This window comes from Pongo abelii, chromosome 5 (genome assembly GCF_028885655.2).
Source record: "Pongo abelii isolate AG06213 chromosome 5, NHGRI_mPonAbe1-v2.0_pri, whole genome shotgun sequence".
Classification (NCBI taxonomy): domain Eukaryota; kingdom Metazoa; phylum Chordata; class Mammalia; order Primates; family Hominidae; genus Pongo; species Pongo abelii.
In genome coordinates this window covers 143,949,760-143,966,811 of record NC_071990.2, presented here as the reverse complement: position 1 = coordinate 143,966,811, position 17,052 = coordinate 143,949,760, and the positions used below count along the sequence as shown (strand labels likewise).

Genomic DNA, 17,052 nt, shown 5'->3' with positions numbered 1-17,052 from the left:
TATCTCCTATTAAAAAACAAATGTAATTTGGTCCCTTTATGAAAACCAAACAGAAACAAAGGCTATGCTACAACCCAGAGCATACCTTGGAGACCAGAAAAGTGTTTGCAAAATCACAGGTATACTGGATAAAAGGGAAAGGTATAAATCTATGGATGAGTTCAAAGAAGTTGCTGGATGTGTGGTGCGTCTTAAAATTTGGTGGGATAAGAAAAACACATTGACGCAACCTAATTTTGTTTAAAACTGTTTGGCAAGCTGGCTAATAAGATAAAACAGGGGCATGGAAGAAGGAAGGAAAGAATGATATAGAGGCCTAAGAGTGACAGAAACATCATAACCATCATCTCTCCTGCAGCTCTGAAGTCTCCATTCTAACCCTAGTCACTAGTCTGTCCTAACAAACTGCAATCTCTAGGAGGGAGATCACTCGGTGCAGTACCAGGTACAAAGTAACATTCAAATATATTGAGTGAGTGACAACATAAGAAAAAATTTTTTGATCACACTATTCACAATTCCCTTCCATTTTAGTAACACCCAACATCTTCTTAACTTTCTCTCCCTCCTCCCACTTGTCTCCCTGTCCATCTCTTTGACTCTGTTTCTCTCTTAATTAAAAAGTTTCATAAGGATTTTCTTGTTTCTGGGATTATTTATCATCACTGTTAATGCTACAGGAAAAAAAAAGGGAGAAAGTTCTTTTCTATAATTACTGTCACATATTTTTAATATGTGATCTTTGCTCATTAGATTCTTTATTAAGAATTAAGATTCATTGTACAGATGAAAACTATTAGGAAATAATTCCCAAAATACATAATCTAAAAATACATACAAAAAAGGAGTATGCCATCCAAAATTATAGCATGTCAAAACGAGCTTAGAAACTCCCCCCTTACCATCAGAACTCCAAAGTGTGTGAAGTGGTTACACAGGCAGACTGTCTCACTTGCATCTGAATCTCTGTGTGCAACACATCCTGACGTGTTCCATCCTCCAAAACTTTCTGTTGAAGGAATCAACAAACAGTGTGAAAACAGCAGGTCAGTGTCTTCTCTATAATGGATGAGACCTTCTATAGAGAAATTTGCCTCAGTCTCTTCTGCCATACAGAGTTTATCTGTAAAATGGATACTATTATGAAAGCTTTCAATGCTTAGAATAATTTGGATTCCTAGAATCATCAAATGTTAGCTCTGGGTGGGCAGTAAGAGGTGATCTAATCAGTGGGTTCAAACTCAAGATTTCCACAAATGTTTGATTCAAGTTTAATTTTTAACATATTTTAAAATGAACTTCCATAAAAAGAATACTCCTTTTCAAATACATTACACACTAATGAACCAATAATTTTTTTCTGAGGTTTAATCTACATTTTCGTGAAGACATAAGAACAAAGAAGGTTTGCTTTCTTAGAATGTGCCATTTATGTATACAAAAATCATGAATGGTGGTAACTGCAAATGGCTTGAACCCACCTTATTTGACTTTCATGGTATAAAATGGAATATGAGCAATGCATATTGTCAATGTATTGAATCCATTTATTTAAATAATATTTTAAGATATAAAGTGATACTTTTAATTAGGTAAATGAGTAAAGATCTTCTCAAAATTATGCAACTAAACCCCTCCACCAAAAAACACCTGTCTTGCTGTGACAAGGACTATTGATATCAGAATGAATCTGGCCACAATAATCCTCACAAGGGGACAAACAGAAGAAGCTTCTTCATTTGTACTTCCTTTCAAAGAGATTTAACACCTTATGCCTACTGATTGATTCATCCCTTAATTTTGCCTTCCTTTCTTGATTGTCAAATCTAATTCTGCAGGCTGTTCATCTCTTTCAAGTAATATATGTCCATTATAACAATTTCTATATTTACATTCCTTCAGTCAGCTTCTCACCTCCCTCATAACTGGAGGTCTGGAAGCTGGATTTTAAATTGTGTGCCTTACACATATCAAATAATCTCCTCAAATGTGTCTTAGAAGAATGAGATTAAGTGCAAGTCTACTTTCATCAAAAGTAGCAATAAAATTGTATGCTGTATTTTACAAATAGCTGATGTCAAAGAGGTAGTTCAACTGAAAAAATGAAAGAAAACACAGTGAAGTCTGCCTATTTCTTCTTGCGATGACTAAAAAGTTACAGAAATTAGAACTGACTTCCCAAGCTACCTAAACTAACTTTGCAGCTCATTTGCCATTTACACTTACATTGTGACTCACTCTGGTTTGGGGTGGAATTAAAGGAAATGGGGGTGTCTAACAATGTTTAAAATTCAGTTGTTATCTATATTAAGACAACCAATATTTTAAAACTTACTGTTTTTGTTCAGATCCCAGAAGGCACAGATGGGATGATGCACTTCCTATATTAACATAAGAATAAACATGTGAAATTGTGTTTAAAATGCCATGATTTAAATAGGGCAAAAGAATAAAAACACGAAGGGTTTCACAAAGAAATAGATTAGTATTAACATGCCAATTCAACCTGAAAATGTCAGGCAATTTAGGGAGATCTTCTTCTCACCCACAGAGACTTCAAGCGAAAATCAACTCTAACCTCATAAGGAATCATACTACCTACTCATTTATCTGTAGGTTACTACAAATGTCCCATCATTAAGTATATTGATTCTACTCTCATTCTTAGCATTTAGAAAAGCTCTTGACACTACAATTTCACATCATCTTCAAAAATTCTCCTTTATGTCTGGGTATTTACATAGACAAATTGAAAACAAGGACTCGACAAGATATCTGTAGACTCATGCTCACAGTAGCATTATTCACAAGAGCCAAAAAGTAGAAGCAACCCAAGCGTCTATCAATGGAGGAATAGACAAACAAAATCTAGTATATACATACAATGAAATACTCTTCAGCCTTAAAAAGGAAGTCAATTCTGACAGATACTGCAACACGGATAAACCTTGAAGACACTGTGCTATGAAATAAGCCAGTCACAAAGGACAAACACTGTATGTTTCCACTTATATGAGGTACTTAGAGTAGTGAAATTAAGAGACAGAAAGTAGCATGGTGGTTGCCAGGTGCTATTGAAAGGAGAGAACAGGGAATGGGTATTTAATGGGAGGAGAGTTTCAACTGGGGAGATGGATAGTGGTGATGGCTGCATAACAATGTGAACACACTTAATGCTATTGAACTGTACAGTTAAAAATGATTAAGATGATACATTTATACTATGTACGTTCCACAATTTTTAAAACTCTTCCTTTATGAATGAAGGGGCTGAAACAAAGGAGGCCAAAGTGTTGAACACGGAAGTCTAAGACAGTTCGTGGCAAAGGAGGCTAGATCTTAGGTGACTTGGTTTTCAATCCTCAGCACACTCATTTCCGGCCTGCCTTCCTGCCTATCTAATAAATGGCAGAATCATGAGGAGAGCCCTTTAGAAAAGTGAGAAAAACCTGTTCTTGGGCCATCTGGGACAATGAGAACTTCCATCTAATTTTATCAAACAAACAGATGACAAGGGTAATGAAGCAACAAGAAAAGCAACATTTGCAAAGACTAACCACTGCTAACCTCTCAAAAAATAAGTCCACCCTCCCCTGTTTCTTTGTTGGCTTTCCCAGTTGCAGTTATCTTTGCAAATATACACAGAAATACAAAGAAACAACCAAAACCTCTATGGGCAGAATTGTGCAACTACATCTGCATCTAATTTATTTGAAGCAATATATGTTGTATCTGCAAAATAGAAGCCCTTCTCTTCACTTCCCTTCTCTGTCTGATATATTGAGTCCTAGATAAGACTAACCTCTCCAGCTGCTTCAATTTACTGTGACTTTAAAGCACTACCTGACCAGTTGTTCTCTCTTTATGGAAAACTGGGCCCTACTCCACAAAAAAAGGGTCAGTTACTTTTTAACATGTAGAAAAAAAGGCCCCACTAGTATCTTAAATAGTCCACTTCTGTCCAAATGCTATTGGGAGCGTTTTCTTACCTGAGTTCTTGTATGTTTGATTTTTATTTGAACAGGATCCTTCAGATTCTGGATAGTAATGTTTCCAATACTGCACGCCATTACATAACTCACTAAGGTTTTTCTTTGGGGTCCGACATCCTTTTAAAGAAAAAAAAATCGCATGTATCAGTCAGAAGTATACACTTTTATTTTACTTTGGTGCTCCAAAATAAGCAAACTGTCAGCAATTTTTACACTTAAGATCTTCAGTTCTAGAACATCCTGTTTATCCCATCAAGTTGCTGGCTTTCCTGAAGGAGGTTTGCTATTTCCCTTATTATAATAAATACATTGAGGGAATGTGGGGAGCCAATATTGTAAGACTGAGTTCATAAAACTACTTCTTGATTGTGGTGACTGATGTCAGCCAGTTAACATCTAAAACAATGCAGACTCATAAATAATATAAACTCATAAAAAGCTGTGAAACAATTAGATCATTTCCCTACTTTAGAAAATAGATGTTGTTTTCTTTCAGAGAAGTATGAAGAAAATATAGTGTGAAAAATAAAAAAGCAAGACATCTTTCACATCCATGCCAACAGCCTGACGTTTACTAACTTACACCTAAAAGTAATACTGGATTCAAGTGCCATCCAGGACTTCTACCTTCTTCTCTGATTGTATACTTGCCAGCATCTGTGGATTTCACTTAAGCAATAAGGCTGTCAGGAAATCAAATCTGTCCCATAAAGTAGTTTGGACCAATAAGCATTCTATTCTGCAAGTTCATCTCTATTTTTTTCTTTCCCTTGTATTTCTTGTCAAATCTCCTGAATTTCTCTTTATATCATAGCTTACAAATCAGTTATTTTGGAATAATCACAGGATAAATTCCAAATAAAACACAGCATCCAGAATATAGCTTTTTGTTAATTTTGTGTGGTGGTCATTATTAAACTCAGCTACTAGCTGGTGATACCCAGCCTTTCAGTAAAACACAAAAAAAACCATCACTATCGTACCTTGCCCTCTATGATAGGGGAGAACCACAGAACCTTTAAAGTTTTTTCATTCTCCTGTAAATTAACTTTAGAAATTGAACATATGCACATATGCTTCCTTTCTTTTTTTTTTTTTTTTTTTTTTTTTTTTTTTTTTTTTTTTAAGAGACAGGTCTCACTATGTTGGCTTGATTGGTCTTGAACTCTTGGTCTCAAGCAATCCTCCCTCCTCAGCCTCCCAAAGTGCTAGGATTACAGGCACAAGCCACTGCGCCTGGCCAGATACGCCTCCTAATAACAACTTTGGTAGAGAAATACCAAAGGAGAAGGAAACAATGATGTGGAGAAGACTCAAAACAATGACAGATTCTTGGAAATCTAAGAGTGCAGGGCTAAACCTTCCCCCTGCATTGGACCCCCTTTCTGTACCATTCACATTTTGTGGCACTTACATACATACATGTTTTGCTGCATTTTTATATTGGTTTTTAGGTAACATTGTCATACACTTCAAATTAACATAATTTTTAAAACTGCAGTTGTACATGTTTATAGCTATTAAATCTTTCAGGATAAATTACATGTTTTATACAAAATATATAAATTGCATTCATATAAATCACCAAATTTGTATAGAGCTGGTTCCTAAAACATTTGTTGATAAAATTTTTAAATTTTGGAATTAACTACTGTCAAGGATTCCATGGTATTATTTTTCCTTGACTATATCTCTAGTTGGCTGTTCCTCTACACACGACATATAAAGGCAGATCTATTAGAAACAATCCTCTGGCCTTGAGACTTGCTATTTTCTCTTATATAAGTCACATTGTTCAATATGCAATGATATCTTGAATTTAATAGATAAGTTTTATTTTTTAAAAAGGGCCCAGCGAACCTGCTCTCGATCAGGTTGTACTTGTAAAGGCAAACAGAGGTCACCAGTGTTTGCTGGCAGTGGGCCTTCTAGAATCTAGAAATGATGCCAATAAAAATGATAATATGTGCTTAGCACAATGCCATCTTACTCTGCGGATGTGTAAAGACCAAAGGTCACTTGAAATACTAATGGGAAAACTGATTAAAGCCAAGAATGCTGCTCATTATGTAAACAGTGCTTACTGCTAAATTAAAGGAAAAAAAAAAAAAAACCCTTTCCTTTGGTGCACAATTTCTTTAACTCTAAAGGCCTAAATGATTGGAGAGCATAAAATATTTAATAAAAGTAATAATAAACGGTCATTTCTTCACTAATTCAATTTCTAATTGTTTAATGCAAGCCTTAGCCTAATACTTGAATTATTTTAAAAACTGAAGTACATACAACTTGTTAATTAGCGTATTATCTGAAATAAAATATTTAATCAATTATATTAAAAATTTTCATTTTTGAAAACGCAGTGAATTTTTCTAAACCTTCTGATATATTTCAACGGAATCTAAAGTTTTGTTTTTTTCCTTTGAGCAAAGAAACTTCATTTGCAATTGAAAAATAATAATTTAATGAATGTGCTTACCTGGAAAAGTCCAGTTTTGTTGAAGAAAGTAAACTGTGCTCTTCTAACTAATACAGAATCTTCTTGACTTAAATTCTCAAGTAAGTTTGGAGGCAAAATTACAGATGCCAGTGGATCCACCTGTCCACTCTCAAAATCCATCTGTCACACACACACAGATATATTGGTCAAGTAATCATAATTGAATGGTAATAACTTTATTCCACATGCATAGTTAGGCGAGTGAACAATTGCAAGTTCAAATTAGCCAGTACCAGGACTTCCCTTTGTATCTACAGTAGTCACTGCAACTCCTGGATAAACCCCTACAGACAGAGCTGTAGATCTCATTTGGGTTTTACATGTGTGTCAAAGGAGAAAATGCATTGATTTTAATTAAGACATAGGAAGAAATCTATAAATAAGTCAACATTTTCAAGTATAAGAATTAGATTTACCAGCAGCAGATTTTGAGGTTTTCTCAAAACACGTAGTGAAAGATAATAACTATGGGAGGAAGGGGCAAGGGAGAGAGAAAGAGAAAGAGACTGAAGTTAACTTGTTGATTTCGGACTGCATTAAAATTTTATGAACACTCTCAGATAGCATTTTTCCTGAAACCATAGCTCAAGGACAAAGAATCCTTTCTTGCAAATTGTCTTGGAATGAGACTGAGGTTGACTGAGTTTTACTCTTAAAATGTGAAAGAGAATTACCCAAAAGAGCCCCTAGTCTAATGGAGAAAAAAGGTCTTGCCTGTATCCTGATTTCAGGCTTTTTATATTTTCAGTTTGTTCTATCTCCACAGTTAAAAGATATACTGTGCTTCACATACTATACTCTCCCAGGTCAAGGACAATGCTTCATTCATTTTGTTTGCTCTGGTGGTTAATAGTGCCTGGCATGTAGTAGGAACTTGAAAACTCTTTGCTTATGTGTCGCTTGAGCATGTTGAAAAGGTTCTCCATTAATCCAGCCCCAGCTTATGTGTCCAGCCGTACTGTCACCTGCTATCCCAGACTTCTACATCACGGGTTCTCAAAGTATGATCCTTAAACCAGCAATGTCTAAGGAACTTGCTAAAAGTGCAAATTTGGTGGGCCTACCCAGGACCTACTAAATCAGAAACTCGTGGAGTAGGTCCCAGAAATCTGTTTTAACAAGTCCTCCAGTCCTCCAGAAGATTATTATTTTTTTCTTTTTTCTATTGAGACAGAGTCTTGCTCTGTCACCCAGGCTGGAGGGAAGTGGCATGATTCCAGCTCACTGCAACCTCCACCTCCCAGGTTCAAGTGATTCTCGTGCCTCAGCCTCCCGAAGAGCTGGGATTACAGGCCTGCACCACCATGCTTGGCTAACTTTTTTTTTGTATTTTTAGTAGAAACAGGGTTTACCATGTTGGCCAGCCTGGTCTCAAACTCCTGACCTCAAGTGATCCACCCACCTCGGCCTCCCAAAGTGCTGGGATTACAGGCTTGAGAGACTGCACCCAGCCTCCTCCAGAAGATTCTAATGTTCAGTTTGAGAACCACTGGCAAAGAGAATGCACCATGCTTCTTTTCACCTTGGGGCCCTTAAAGCTCTTTCCTCTAACTGAACTGATGCTCACCCCAAGTATGGTGGCCCCTACTCATGCTTAGCTCCAGTAACGCCTCTTGTAGAAGGTAAGCTGACCACCCCTGTCATCCAGATTATGAAAGTATACCCATTCTGAGCTCCCACAATACTTTATGGCTACTGCTCTAGTTAAACTTAGCCACTTCATGGACCAAGACCTCTTGGAAGCAGCAACTGCTAAGTGATCAGCAAGTTTTTATATCTCTAAGTAATTAATTAAAATGAAAGAAACCACTGGCTCATTACCTGGAAATATGATTCATTATTGCTTGGAAGACCAATGCTAAAATTTGAAATTGCATTTGTCCCTGGTAACAGGGATGATACGCCGAGAGCCAAGTTCCGAGTTGTAATATTCACATGTGATGTGCTATTTAGGTCTATCTTGAAGGCCAATTCATCAATTGTTTTTAAAGCTCTAAAGTAACGACAAAAAATATCACTATTAAGTAATACGATATTTTAGATTCTTAAACATACATGTTTTGCTGCATTGCAAAATACAAACAAAATAAAATTGTGTTTAGATTTTCTGATCTTAACATGAACACCCATAAAATTACCCCAATCCACAGTGATATCTGTTAAAACACGGAATCACAGGGATGGATAAATCCTCAAGAGAAATATATGCTTTAAAGAAAATTAACAATTAAATCGTCCTGAACAAATACTGTTTTTCATTTATTTTAGCCTCTCTTTTCTCACACGAAAAAGCATCCTCCCTACCTTACGGCTTATCAAGAATCAAAGGAAATAATGCAATAAAAGTGTTTTGTGAACTGCAAGATGCTATAAAAATGTTTATATTGTTATTATGTAGATTGTTAGAAAATACATTTTTAACAAATATAAAATTTTCTTCAGAGAAATGTAGAAGGGAAGGAAATAGAAAAACATGAAATATTCTAATATTAATACATTAAATGAAGCAATTAAATACAAATTGAATCATATAAATACAGGTACATTTTCATCTGCCCCAGCATGTTCATTTCAGAAGTCCAACAATCACGTGGCTGTGGCTGTCAGTGGCATAGTTCACAGTATAGTGGACTTATAATGATCAGTTATGCGTAACTCTACTGGCCAACTAAATTTAGAATTTTAGAATTTTTAATCTAAATTTAGAATTTTCAAATAAAAAATGAAAGACTGCTTATGCTTTCTAGGGCTACGTATATTGTAAATTGTATTTCTCAAAAAAAACCACACAGAACTTTTAAGTTCATGTTGTGAATGACTTTGCTTCACTATTAACGACTATCAATACATCTTGCAGAGATTTGAATTCTGAAATCTGGGCACAAAGTATTCAGATAGGTGAGAAATCATGTAACATCATTATCCAATAAAATTTACTCTCCAGGAAAAGAAAATACTTACTCAGAAGAAGACTCAAGCAAGTCACTGTCTGAACTGCTTAAGATATTAGAAAATATATTCATTAGAGTTGAGCCAAGTGTTATATCAATGTTTTCTTCTTTATTCACAATTCTTTTGACCTGTTCCACAATGTTGGTAATATTGGCTGAGGTTAAGTTCTGCCCATCAGCAGTTAAATTTAAAATCTGGTTAGCAACTTCATTTGCTTCTTCTAAAACAAAGGCAGAAGAAAACCACACTAAGTTTTACCTGCATATTTTGAGCATTTCCAGGAATCCAAAGTAGAGTGTAATATTTCACTTTACAGTTGAAGCAAGAAAGTGAGATTTTCCTGTGTATACCTCATCCCCATATTCACAAGGCAATAATATTTCTTTCTATGCAGAGACTAACTTCTCTCTTTAGTAAGATACAAATAAGTAGGAGGGATGAATGAACACACAAAGTTCTAAGAGAAACATTCCCAGAATCCCTGAATAAGTGCATATTTGCTATTTAAAATTAATGCAAACTACAAAACATTGATACAAATATCAATTTATATATTAGTTTTGTCTTCTCTAGATTTTCCTTACTATTTTTAATCCCCTACAGAACAGAAAGTTAAAATGAAAGTAAAAAGTATTTTCTGTCTTAAGTGAAACAATCATTTGCCTTTTAATATGAAAACAGTATCACATAGCAGAAGACTATTTCCGAAGACAATGAAAATCATGAAGCATGAAGTCATGTCATTCTGTCCTTGAGAAATAAAGGAAAATTGCTCACTTACTTAAACAGTTGGAGATATCAACAGGTCCCCAGTAGGTTACCAATGGGTTGGTAGCATTGTAAGAACTATGAAACAAAATAGATATTTTATATATCTGATATAACTGATATTATTTTGTACTGCTTAAAGGGATTTTTACATGATGTATACGTTTATCACAATATGATCAATGGACAAGCTTCCCTTTAAGACACTGAGCTTCTCACTCTTTCCATTTTAATTCTCTGTTTATCTCTGTACCTGTTTATATGTCCACTTTCTATCTCTCTAGCCTATTTCTGTTTATCACCCTATCTATACAATGTTCCCAAATTCTCTCCATTTCTCCACCTCATTCTTCTCACCCTTCCTTATTCTCTCCTCTCTCACCCCAGTTTGTTTCTCCATTTGCACTATTTCCTTCTCCAAGTTTTCTTTTCCTGTTTTCCTATAAATGATATTAGAACTGAAAAAATTAGTTAATAACTTTTGGGATTTGCCTTGATTTCTAGGTAAGTTTCCTTTGAAAATAAAACTGTAATGCATTGAAATAAATTTCATGCTAAAAATTCTTATGGGAAAAAAATCAGTAGCATGCATCTTGGAAACAAAATACCAGCAGTTTCCTAACCTAGGATACATTGACCAAGTACTGCTTTAAGAACTTTACAGGTAAAATCTGATTTTGAGTTCACATAACTCTGCAAAACGATTATAATCCACATCTTATAGAAGATTAAATGCAATTTGATAAATCAATCAATTTTCCAAGTTCTCACAGCCAGGAAGAGATGGAGCCACATTTCAAACTCAAGTCCATGCATCTCTACAGTCCCCTTCTTTGCTCCCTACAAAGTGTCAAACCCAGCAGTACTTACAGTATGCAAAGTATTTATGCATAGGCAATTTCCATTTCTGAATTTCCCCCAAGAAAACTCTAATTGGGAGCAAGGTGGGTAGAGAAATGGATTTGACTTGCTATTCCATGAATCCCTGCAATTATCTTGTCTCTGAGGTTTCTGTTAAACATTTAGAGAAAATCTACACCCTGACAGTTTCCATCAGCAGACTATCCCAATCTGGATCTTGTCTTCATTTCCTCTTTGCCTCGTCTCCCCATTCCAACAATAATCAGTCAAAATAGTTAAAAAGTTTCGGAATTCCAGATGCATGTTCCAAAGCTAGGCTAGGTTCATCCACATACAAGGTACTTTGCTCTGGTGCTACCCACTGGCTTCTAAATTCTTCAGTTTTTCTGTGAGAGGACTTGATTAGCATGTGGCTGGGAGGAAAACACTGCCTTTCTGAGTCATCCACTTATGTTATCTTTATTCCCCAGGAGTGAATGATACAGGCATACACAGAGATTCCTGCCCTTCTTTGCAATCAATATAATGCCTGAGAACTACCATGCTGCACGTATAACCCTGGGAAGGCTGATAACGTGGAGCTTTTCTGGCAAGAGTCAGTGAAAATATTACCACATCCGTGAAGCAGAAAAGCCAGGCTTGTCTGGACAAGGAAGAACGTATTCAGAAGGTGGGATAGATGGCCAGTAGTAGCCTTTGGGTTCCTCCACGGCAAGACAATGACCTATATGAACATAAGAACCAGCATGAGAAATATTCACCTATTTTTTAAAGTTAGAGATTAGAGATGCAGGATGAAAGCAAAATGACAATGCTGGTAATCAGGTATTTCTTTAATGTAATACCAAAATATTAGTGTTTATCTTCAGAATTTATTAAAAAAATTAGAAGTTAGAAAAAACATTAACATTTAATACACTTCAAATCCAAAAATCATTACGTTGGACAAAACCGTTAAGTAAAAAACACAGTTATGTAAGTATAAACATGAAACATACATTATCATTCTAATCATTAGCAGATACTAGTTTTATTCAAAGAAATAAACCCTACAGAGAAGGAAAACAATCCTGAAAAATTCAAAATGTAATTTGATTTTTTTCAAGGGAGAAAGCCTAGAAATGATGCCTCGATAGTGTCATCTTTGAGTTGTGTGGCTATTTTATAGAAAACATTCCAGCTGCTCTGATAGCCTCTCCTGCCTGGAAGCTAACTAAGGGGGCCACAGGGAGTCACCTGGAAACCAACAAACTCAAACTCTCAGACTTCTTTATCCTCAAATCATCTGACTTTTTGTTTGACAACTCTAAGTAAGCCTCATGACATCAATAATTCAGATTCTATATTTTAAAGGATATCAAAGTAACAGCAATACATCAACAACAACAATAAACTCTTGTATTTCAGTAGTGAGCATTAGCGAGTTACATCAGTTTTCTGGGAACAAGTACTGTCATCACCAACTGAAAATTCAAATAACTTTCCCATGTATACTGTGAACTTTAAAACTGTTAGGTTTTAGCCTTTTATTTTTCCATTGGTAGAAGCACTTATCCACAGATTCACTTGCAGAAAAACAATAAAATGGATAATTTAAATTAAATGGTATAAATTAAATGTCTAGGTATATGGAGAGAGTGGTGCTGGGCTTTCCCAGCCTATGAGGACAGAGCCAGTGCTGGTCCTCCTAGGGTTCTCCAGTCATAGATAAACTACCATTTGTCAGACTCCTTCTTTGTGAAGACTCTTATACGTGAAAGGGCAGCAGCTTGCATTCTCCCTCCCTCCAAGAAGCCCCATTTGTTAAGAAGTAAGTATTTTCCCATAGAGACTCAGAAATGGTTTATTACCATGATTAGTATTATTATTTGCATTCATCCATCTCTATGAGTTCTTTGTAACTGTGTACATCCACCCAATAGAGATGGGTGGCTCCTCACAGAAGTGGAGATGCCTGCCTCTTTACTACACTGTGATTCTGGCCTTGGTCGCAATCGCCCTCTTCAAGGCTGAGGAACACTTGCTTCCCTCAATTTAGCCTCCTGAGTGTAGAGAAGGCAAAGGGTCAAAGTTTTCTTTTCTTTTGATCTCTACTAATGTACCTAATCACAGTTTAATTGTAATCATAGAATAACATTAAAACAATTGCTTTTTGTTATCCATATTTGTGAACATTTGATTTCCTAAAATATTCTCATGCAGACTCATTCATTCGTCTATTCAACAAGTGTTCCAGTTCCAGGGAATGTGCTGGGTTCTGGGAATATGTGGGAAGTAAGAGTTAAAGAAAAAAGAAAATATCATTTTAAGTCAGAGATTATTGTTTACAGAATATATATATATATATATATATATGAACATAAATATATCTAGTCTTCTAAGTACCATGGTCTTCTGATGCATATGATGCTCTAGGCATCTGGACAGCATGAAGTAGAGGCTCAAAGGCAGTGATGTTTATTCTTGATTTCAGAAAAGGTTCCAAAGAAGAGGTGACTTAGGAGCTGTCTTTAAAAATACATAGGTGATAACGAGGTTGACGGTGGGAGTGGAGAAGAACAGTGTGCAAAGATATAGAAAGGGCATGTAAAGGAAGGAGCACAGCCTCTTTGTGGAAGTACAAGCCGTGCCATATGTGTGGCTAGAGCTTAGGATGTGAACGATCTCCAGGAGAGACTTGATTTTAGGTCCAACAGAATCCCTACATTCATGACCTAGTCCTGTGAAGACAGTGGTATCTAATAGAGACAGGGAACATGAGAGAAGGAGACGTTTTCTGTTTGTTTTTTTGAGATAGGGTCTCATTCTGTTGCCCAGGCTGGAGTGCAGTGGCATGAACATGGCTCACTGCAGCCTTGACCTCCCAAGCTCAAGTAATCCTCCTGCCCAGCCCCGCCTAGTAGCTGAGATTACAGGTGCACAGCACAACACCCAACTAATTTCTTAATCTTTCGTAGAGACAGTCTCCCTATGTAGCCCAGGCTAGTCTCGAATTCCTGGGCTCAAGTTATTCTCCCACCTTGGCCTCCCAAGGTGCTGGGATTATAGGCATGAGCCACCATGCCCAGCAGGAGATGTTTTAAAACAGGAAATCTCCTTCTATAAGATTTATCTCATTAGAGTTCCCACATCCACATATACATACTCTTTTTTTTCCTAAAGTTGACAATAGCGATGATCAAGATTATTCTGGCATTTTGTTCATATTGTTAGTATTTGCAAAATATGTTCCTAAAGTAAAATATAAACTTTCATCTACCTCCTTCATTCCCTTGGATTCACAGATACTGAGCTGATTTTTTTTTCTGCTATGTCACTCATTTGTTACTGAACTTCATCATCAGAAAAAAAAACTTACATAAACAAATAGCACACAAAGAAAATTTCTGTTGTTGTTTCAAGTAAACCTGAATATACAGTTGTATAAAATGCATATTATAAAAAAATTAGTCACTTACCCAGTTGTCTCACATTCACTGTATGTAGCCTCAAGCCTTCATCCAAGGACTCATTATTTTTTAGGAGCTTCTGCTGAATGATTTTTCCTTCTAAATTAGTATTGTTGGTAGCATTGTAAACTAGAAGGGCCCAAAGCACCAACCTAGGGAAACATTTCGGATAGAACTGTTGTTGTTGTTCATTGGTTGGTTGTCATTTGGTAGGAGAAACAGAGTATTTGGATGTAGAGGGATGACCATCACCTGTTGAGACTGAAGAGATTAGCCAAGGTGCTCAGAGAGTTTCTCTGCTGCTGTGTAAATTATAATGTTAAAAATATTCCAATATTAATAGATTCTATAGGCTATTGCTTGTATAATTCTGTCAAATAACTCCATTTCTTTTCAGAAATATTTTAATATTTAATATTTATAGTAGTATATTATATAGTCATATTTAAAGCATAAACACAAGAAAACAGCATTCCTGTGGTTAATTCCACATTTTTTCTTTGTGGCCCCAAATTAATTTTTTTTTTAAAAAACTATGATTTCAACTGACCATTTGTCATTTGAAGTTACTACTTCTAACTATTAGAAATTAACTATTTATATTTACTAACACTATAAAAGTGTTACTATTCATGAATGTGGTATAATTTCTTCAGAATAGCAACAAATGATTTTCTCTCTCCATGAGGCATTTGCAAATACTTTGTATGGTAAAAAGTTTCACAAAATAAATACTCAAAATCGACTCTGTGATTGGTCAGCATATTACTTAAGAAGGTTATAGAATGGTTGACCTTGAAGGTCTTTAAAAAGGAAATACCTCTATGGGAAGCAAAGAAATGTATCCCCAAAGCCCTGTTAAAAACTTTTGGTTCTACAATTTAAAGTAATATAATTTTCTGTTCCACTACAATCACAGCTATAGTCAAAGGCAGAAATCAAAACTATTAATTTAACATTGAGGTAAAAGTAAGTAACATTATTTTGTCAGGTAGAGGGGAATTTCTTTTGCTTATATGTAAAAGCTCTGGATTCACAAAAAAATTGTTTCTTCTTCATATTCAGAGGAGAAATGAATAATATAAGATAAGACGTTATATTACTGAGATCAGTTACTGTCTTCATGCCGAAGACAAAGTGGTAGTATTGTTTTTAAACTAGTTATGGAATGTCCAGTAGAGACGCAGTGACATATTTTATTTATGAAACTATGAATAAGTATTAGTTATAGTAGTAATTGATTTGTGGTGTTAAAAAATAAGAAGGAATATGTGAAATATTTGCTATTCAAGGCTAGGTGAAATTAAATAGCTCAAGTTTTCTTTCCTAAATATCTGTGCTAATTTCAAGGAAAAGTTGCTCTACTCTTCTCATAATTAACTCTGAAAAGCTCTCTCTAAAATGATCTACTGCTTACCATTCACATACAAGCCATATTTCAGGATGAGGCAAACATAATGAATATAATGATAGCTGTGAACATAGATGTGACTATGATAGCTTAACAATTTTTAAAATGGCCCACGAAAAGTATCCCTGGATTAAGTCATTGTTTAAAGACAAGCTTCGCCACTCCAGTTGGCGAGAACTTACAGCTGGGAATGTGACCTTTTACTTGTCTTGAATACTGAGAACATAATTAGCCCAAAGTATTGTGGGTGATATTGAATACCCAAACCCAACAAGTCAGGAATAGCCATACATTTTCACAGGTCTTATCTGTGTGTTTTCCTCTCTCATCCTGAAAACTGAACTATTTTATGGTTCTACAAAGTCACATTCTATCTGTTGTTACCATCAGCCATTCTTTATTTGAAAAAAAAAACTCTCTGTGGCTTTGGTTTCCTGTCTGTCTAGGCAATAGAGTATGACAGCATTATCTGAAGCTATGGTCTGTGTTAAGTGATACAATCAAATTGAAAGGAAAAGTTTTTTTTAAAAAAAACAATGCATGTAAAAGTAGTAGACTGTGGTTTTGACGAAAACTGAGACTATAAAGCCTCACCAATGAGGGTAAGAGCCATAGAGAATAGAAAAAAGAGAGACAAGAAAGGCTATAAACATAAATATTAAATAATGGCAAGAGTTCATACCAAAAAAACCCTAAATATGTGGATTTTGCTTATAGACTGTCTCAGTTCATTCTCCCTATAATTTTCTGTAAAATTACTCATTGCTTTGAAGACCAGGAAACTGAAATCCCATGAATTTAAATGTCCTTCAAGAAGAGTTTCTGAGGTGCTGACATGTACTAACGATGGCTGATTTTAGTATCACCAGGTAGAAGAACCACAGTAAGTATACTAAAAAGCGGACGCTGACTGTCTGAAGAAGGTATACCATTGGCTATATCTACCAAACCCAGGGCTGTCCCGATCGCTACACAAAGTGTCCAGCAAAGGGATCCTGATTGCCGCTGGATCCATTACTGAAGATGCAATATGTCCTAACAGAAAGGATTGAAAAAAATTATTTGGTTAAATAGTGGAGAAGAGTTCTGTCACCTTCAAGAATACAGTACTGAAATATA

General features: G+C 35.6%; 1 protein-coding gene across 5 annotated transcripts in view; it reads right to left on the bottom strand.

The window, feature by feature from the left end:
• ADGRG6 (adhesion G protein-coupled receptor G6) overlaps positions 1-17,052 on the bottom strand; it is a 140,652-nt gene that overhangs the window by 31,182 nt on the left and 92,418 nt on the right. For all 5 annotated transcript variants that reach the window (XM_024248994.3, XM_024248993.3, XM_024248991.3 and 2 more), the window contains 9 exons: positions 14,532-14,674; positions 11,686-11,797; positions 10,226-10,290; positions 9,454-9,664; positions 8,314-8,485; positions 6,472-6,612; positions 3,990-4,109; positions 2,336-2,381; positions 903-1,009 (listed from right to left, as the gene is read on the bottom strand). In XM_024248994.3, coding sequence (XP_024104762.1) covers positions 903-1,009; positions 2,336-2,381; positions 3,990-4,109; positions 6,472-6,612; positions 8,314-8,485; positions 9,454-9,664; positions 10,226-10,290; positions 11,686-11,797; positions 14,532-14,674 — 1,117 coding nt within the window. The remainder of the gene's footprint in view (positions 1-902; positions 1,010-2,335; positions 2,382-3,989; positions 4,110-6,471; positions 6,613-8,313; positions 8,486-9,453; positions 9,665-10,225; positions 10,291-11,685; positions 11,798-14,531; positions 14,675-17,052) is intronic.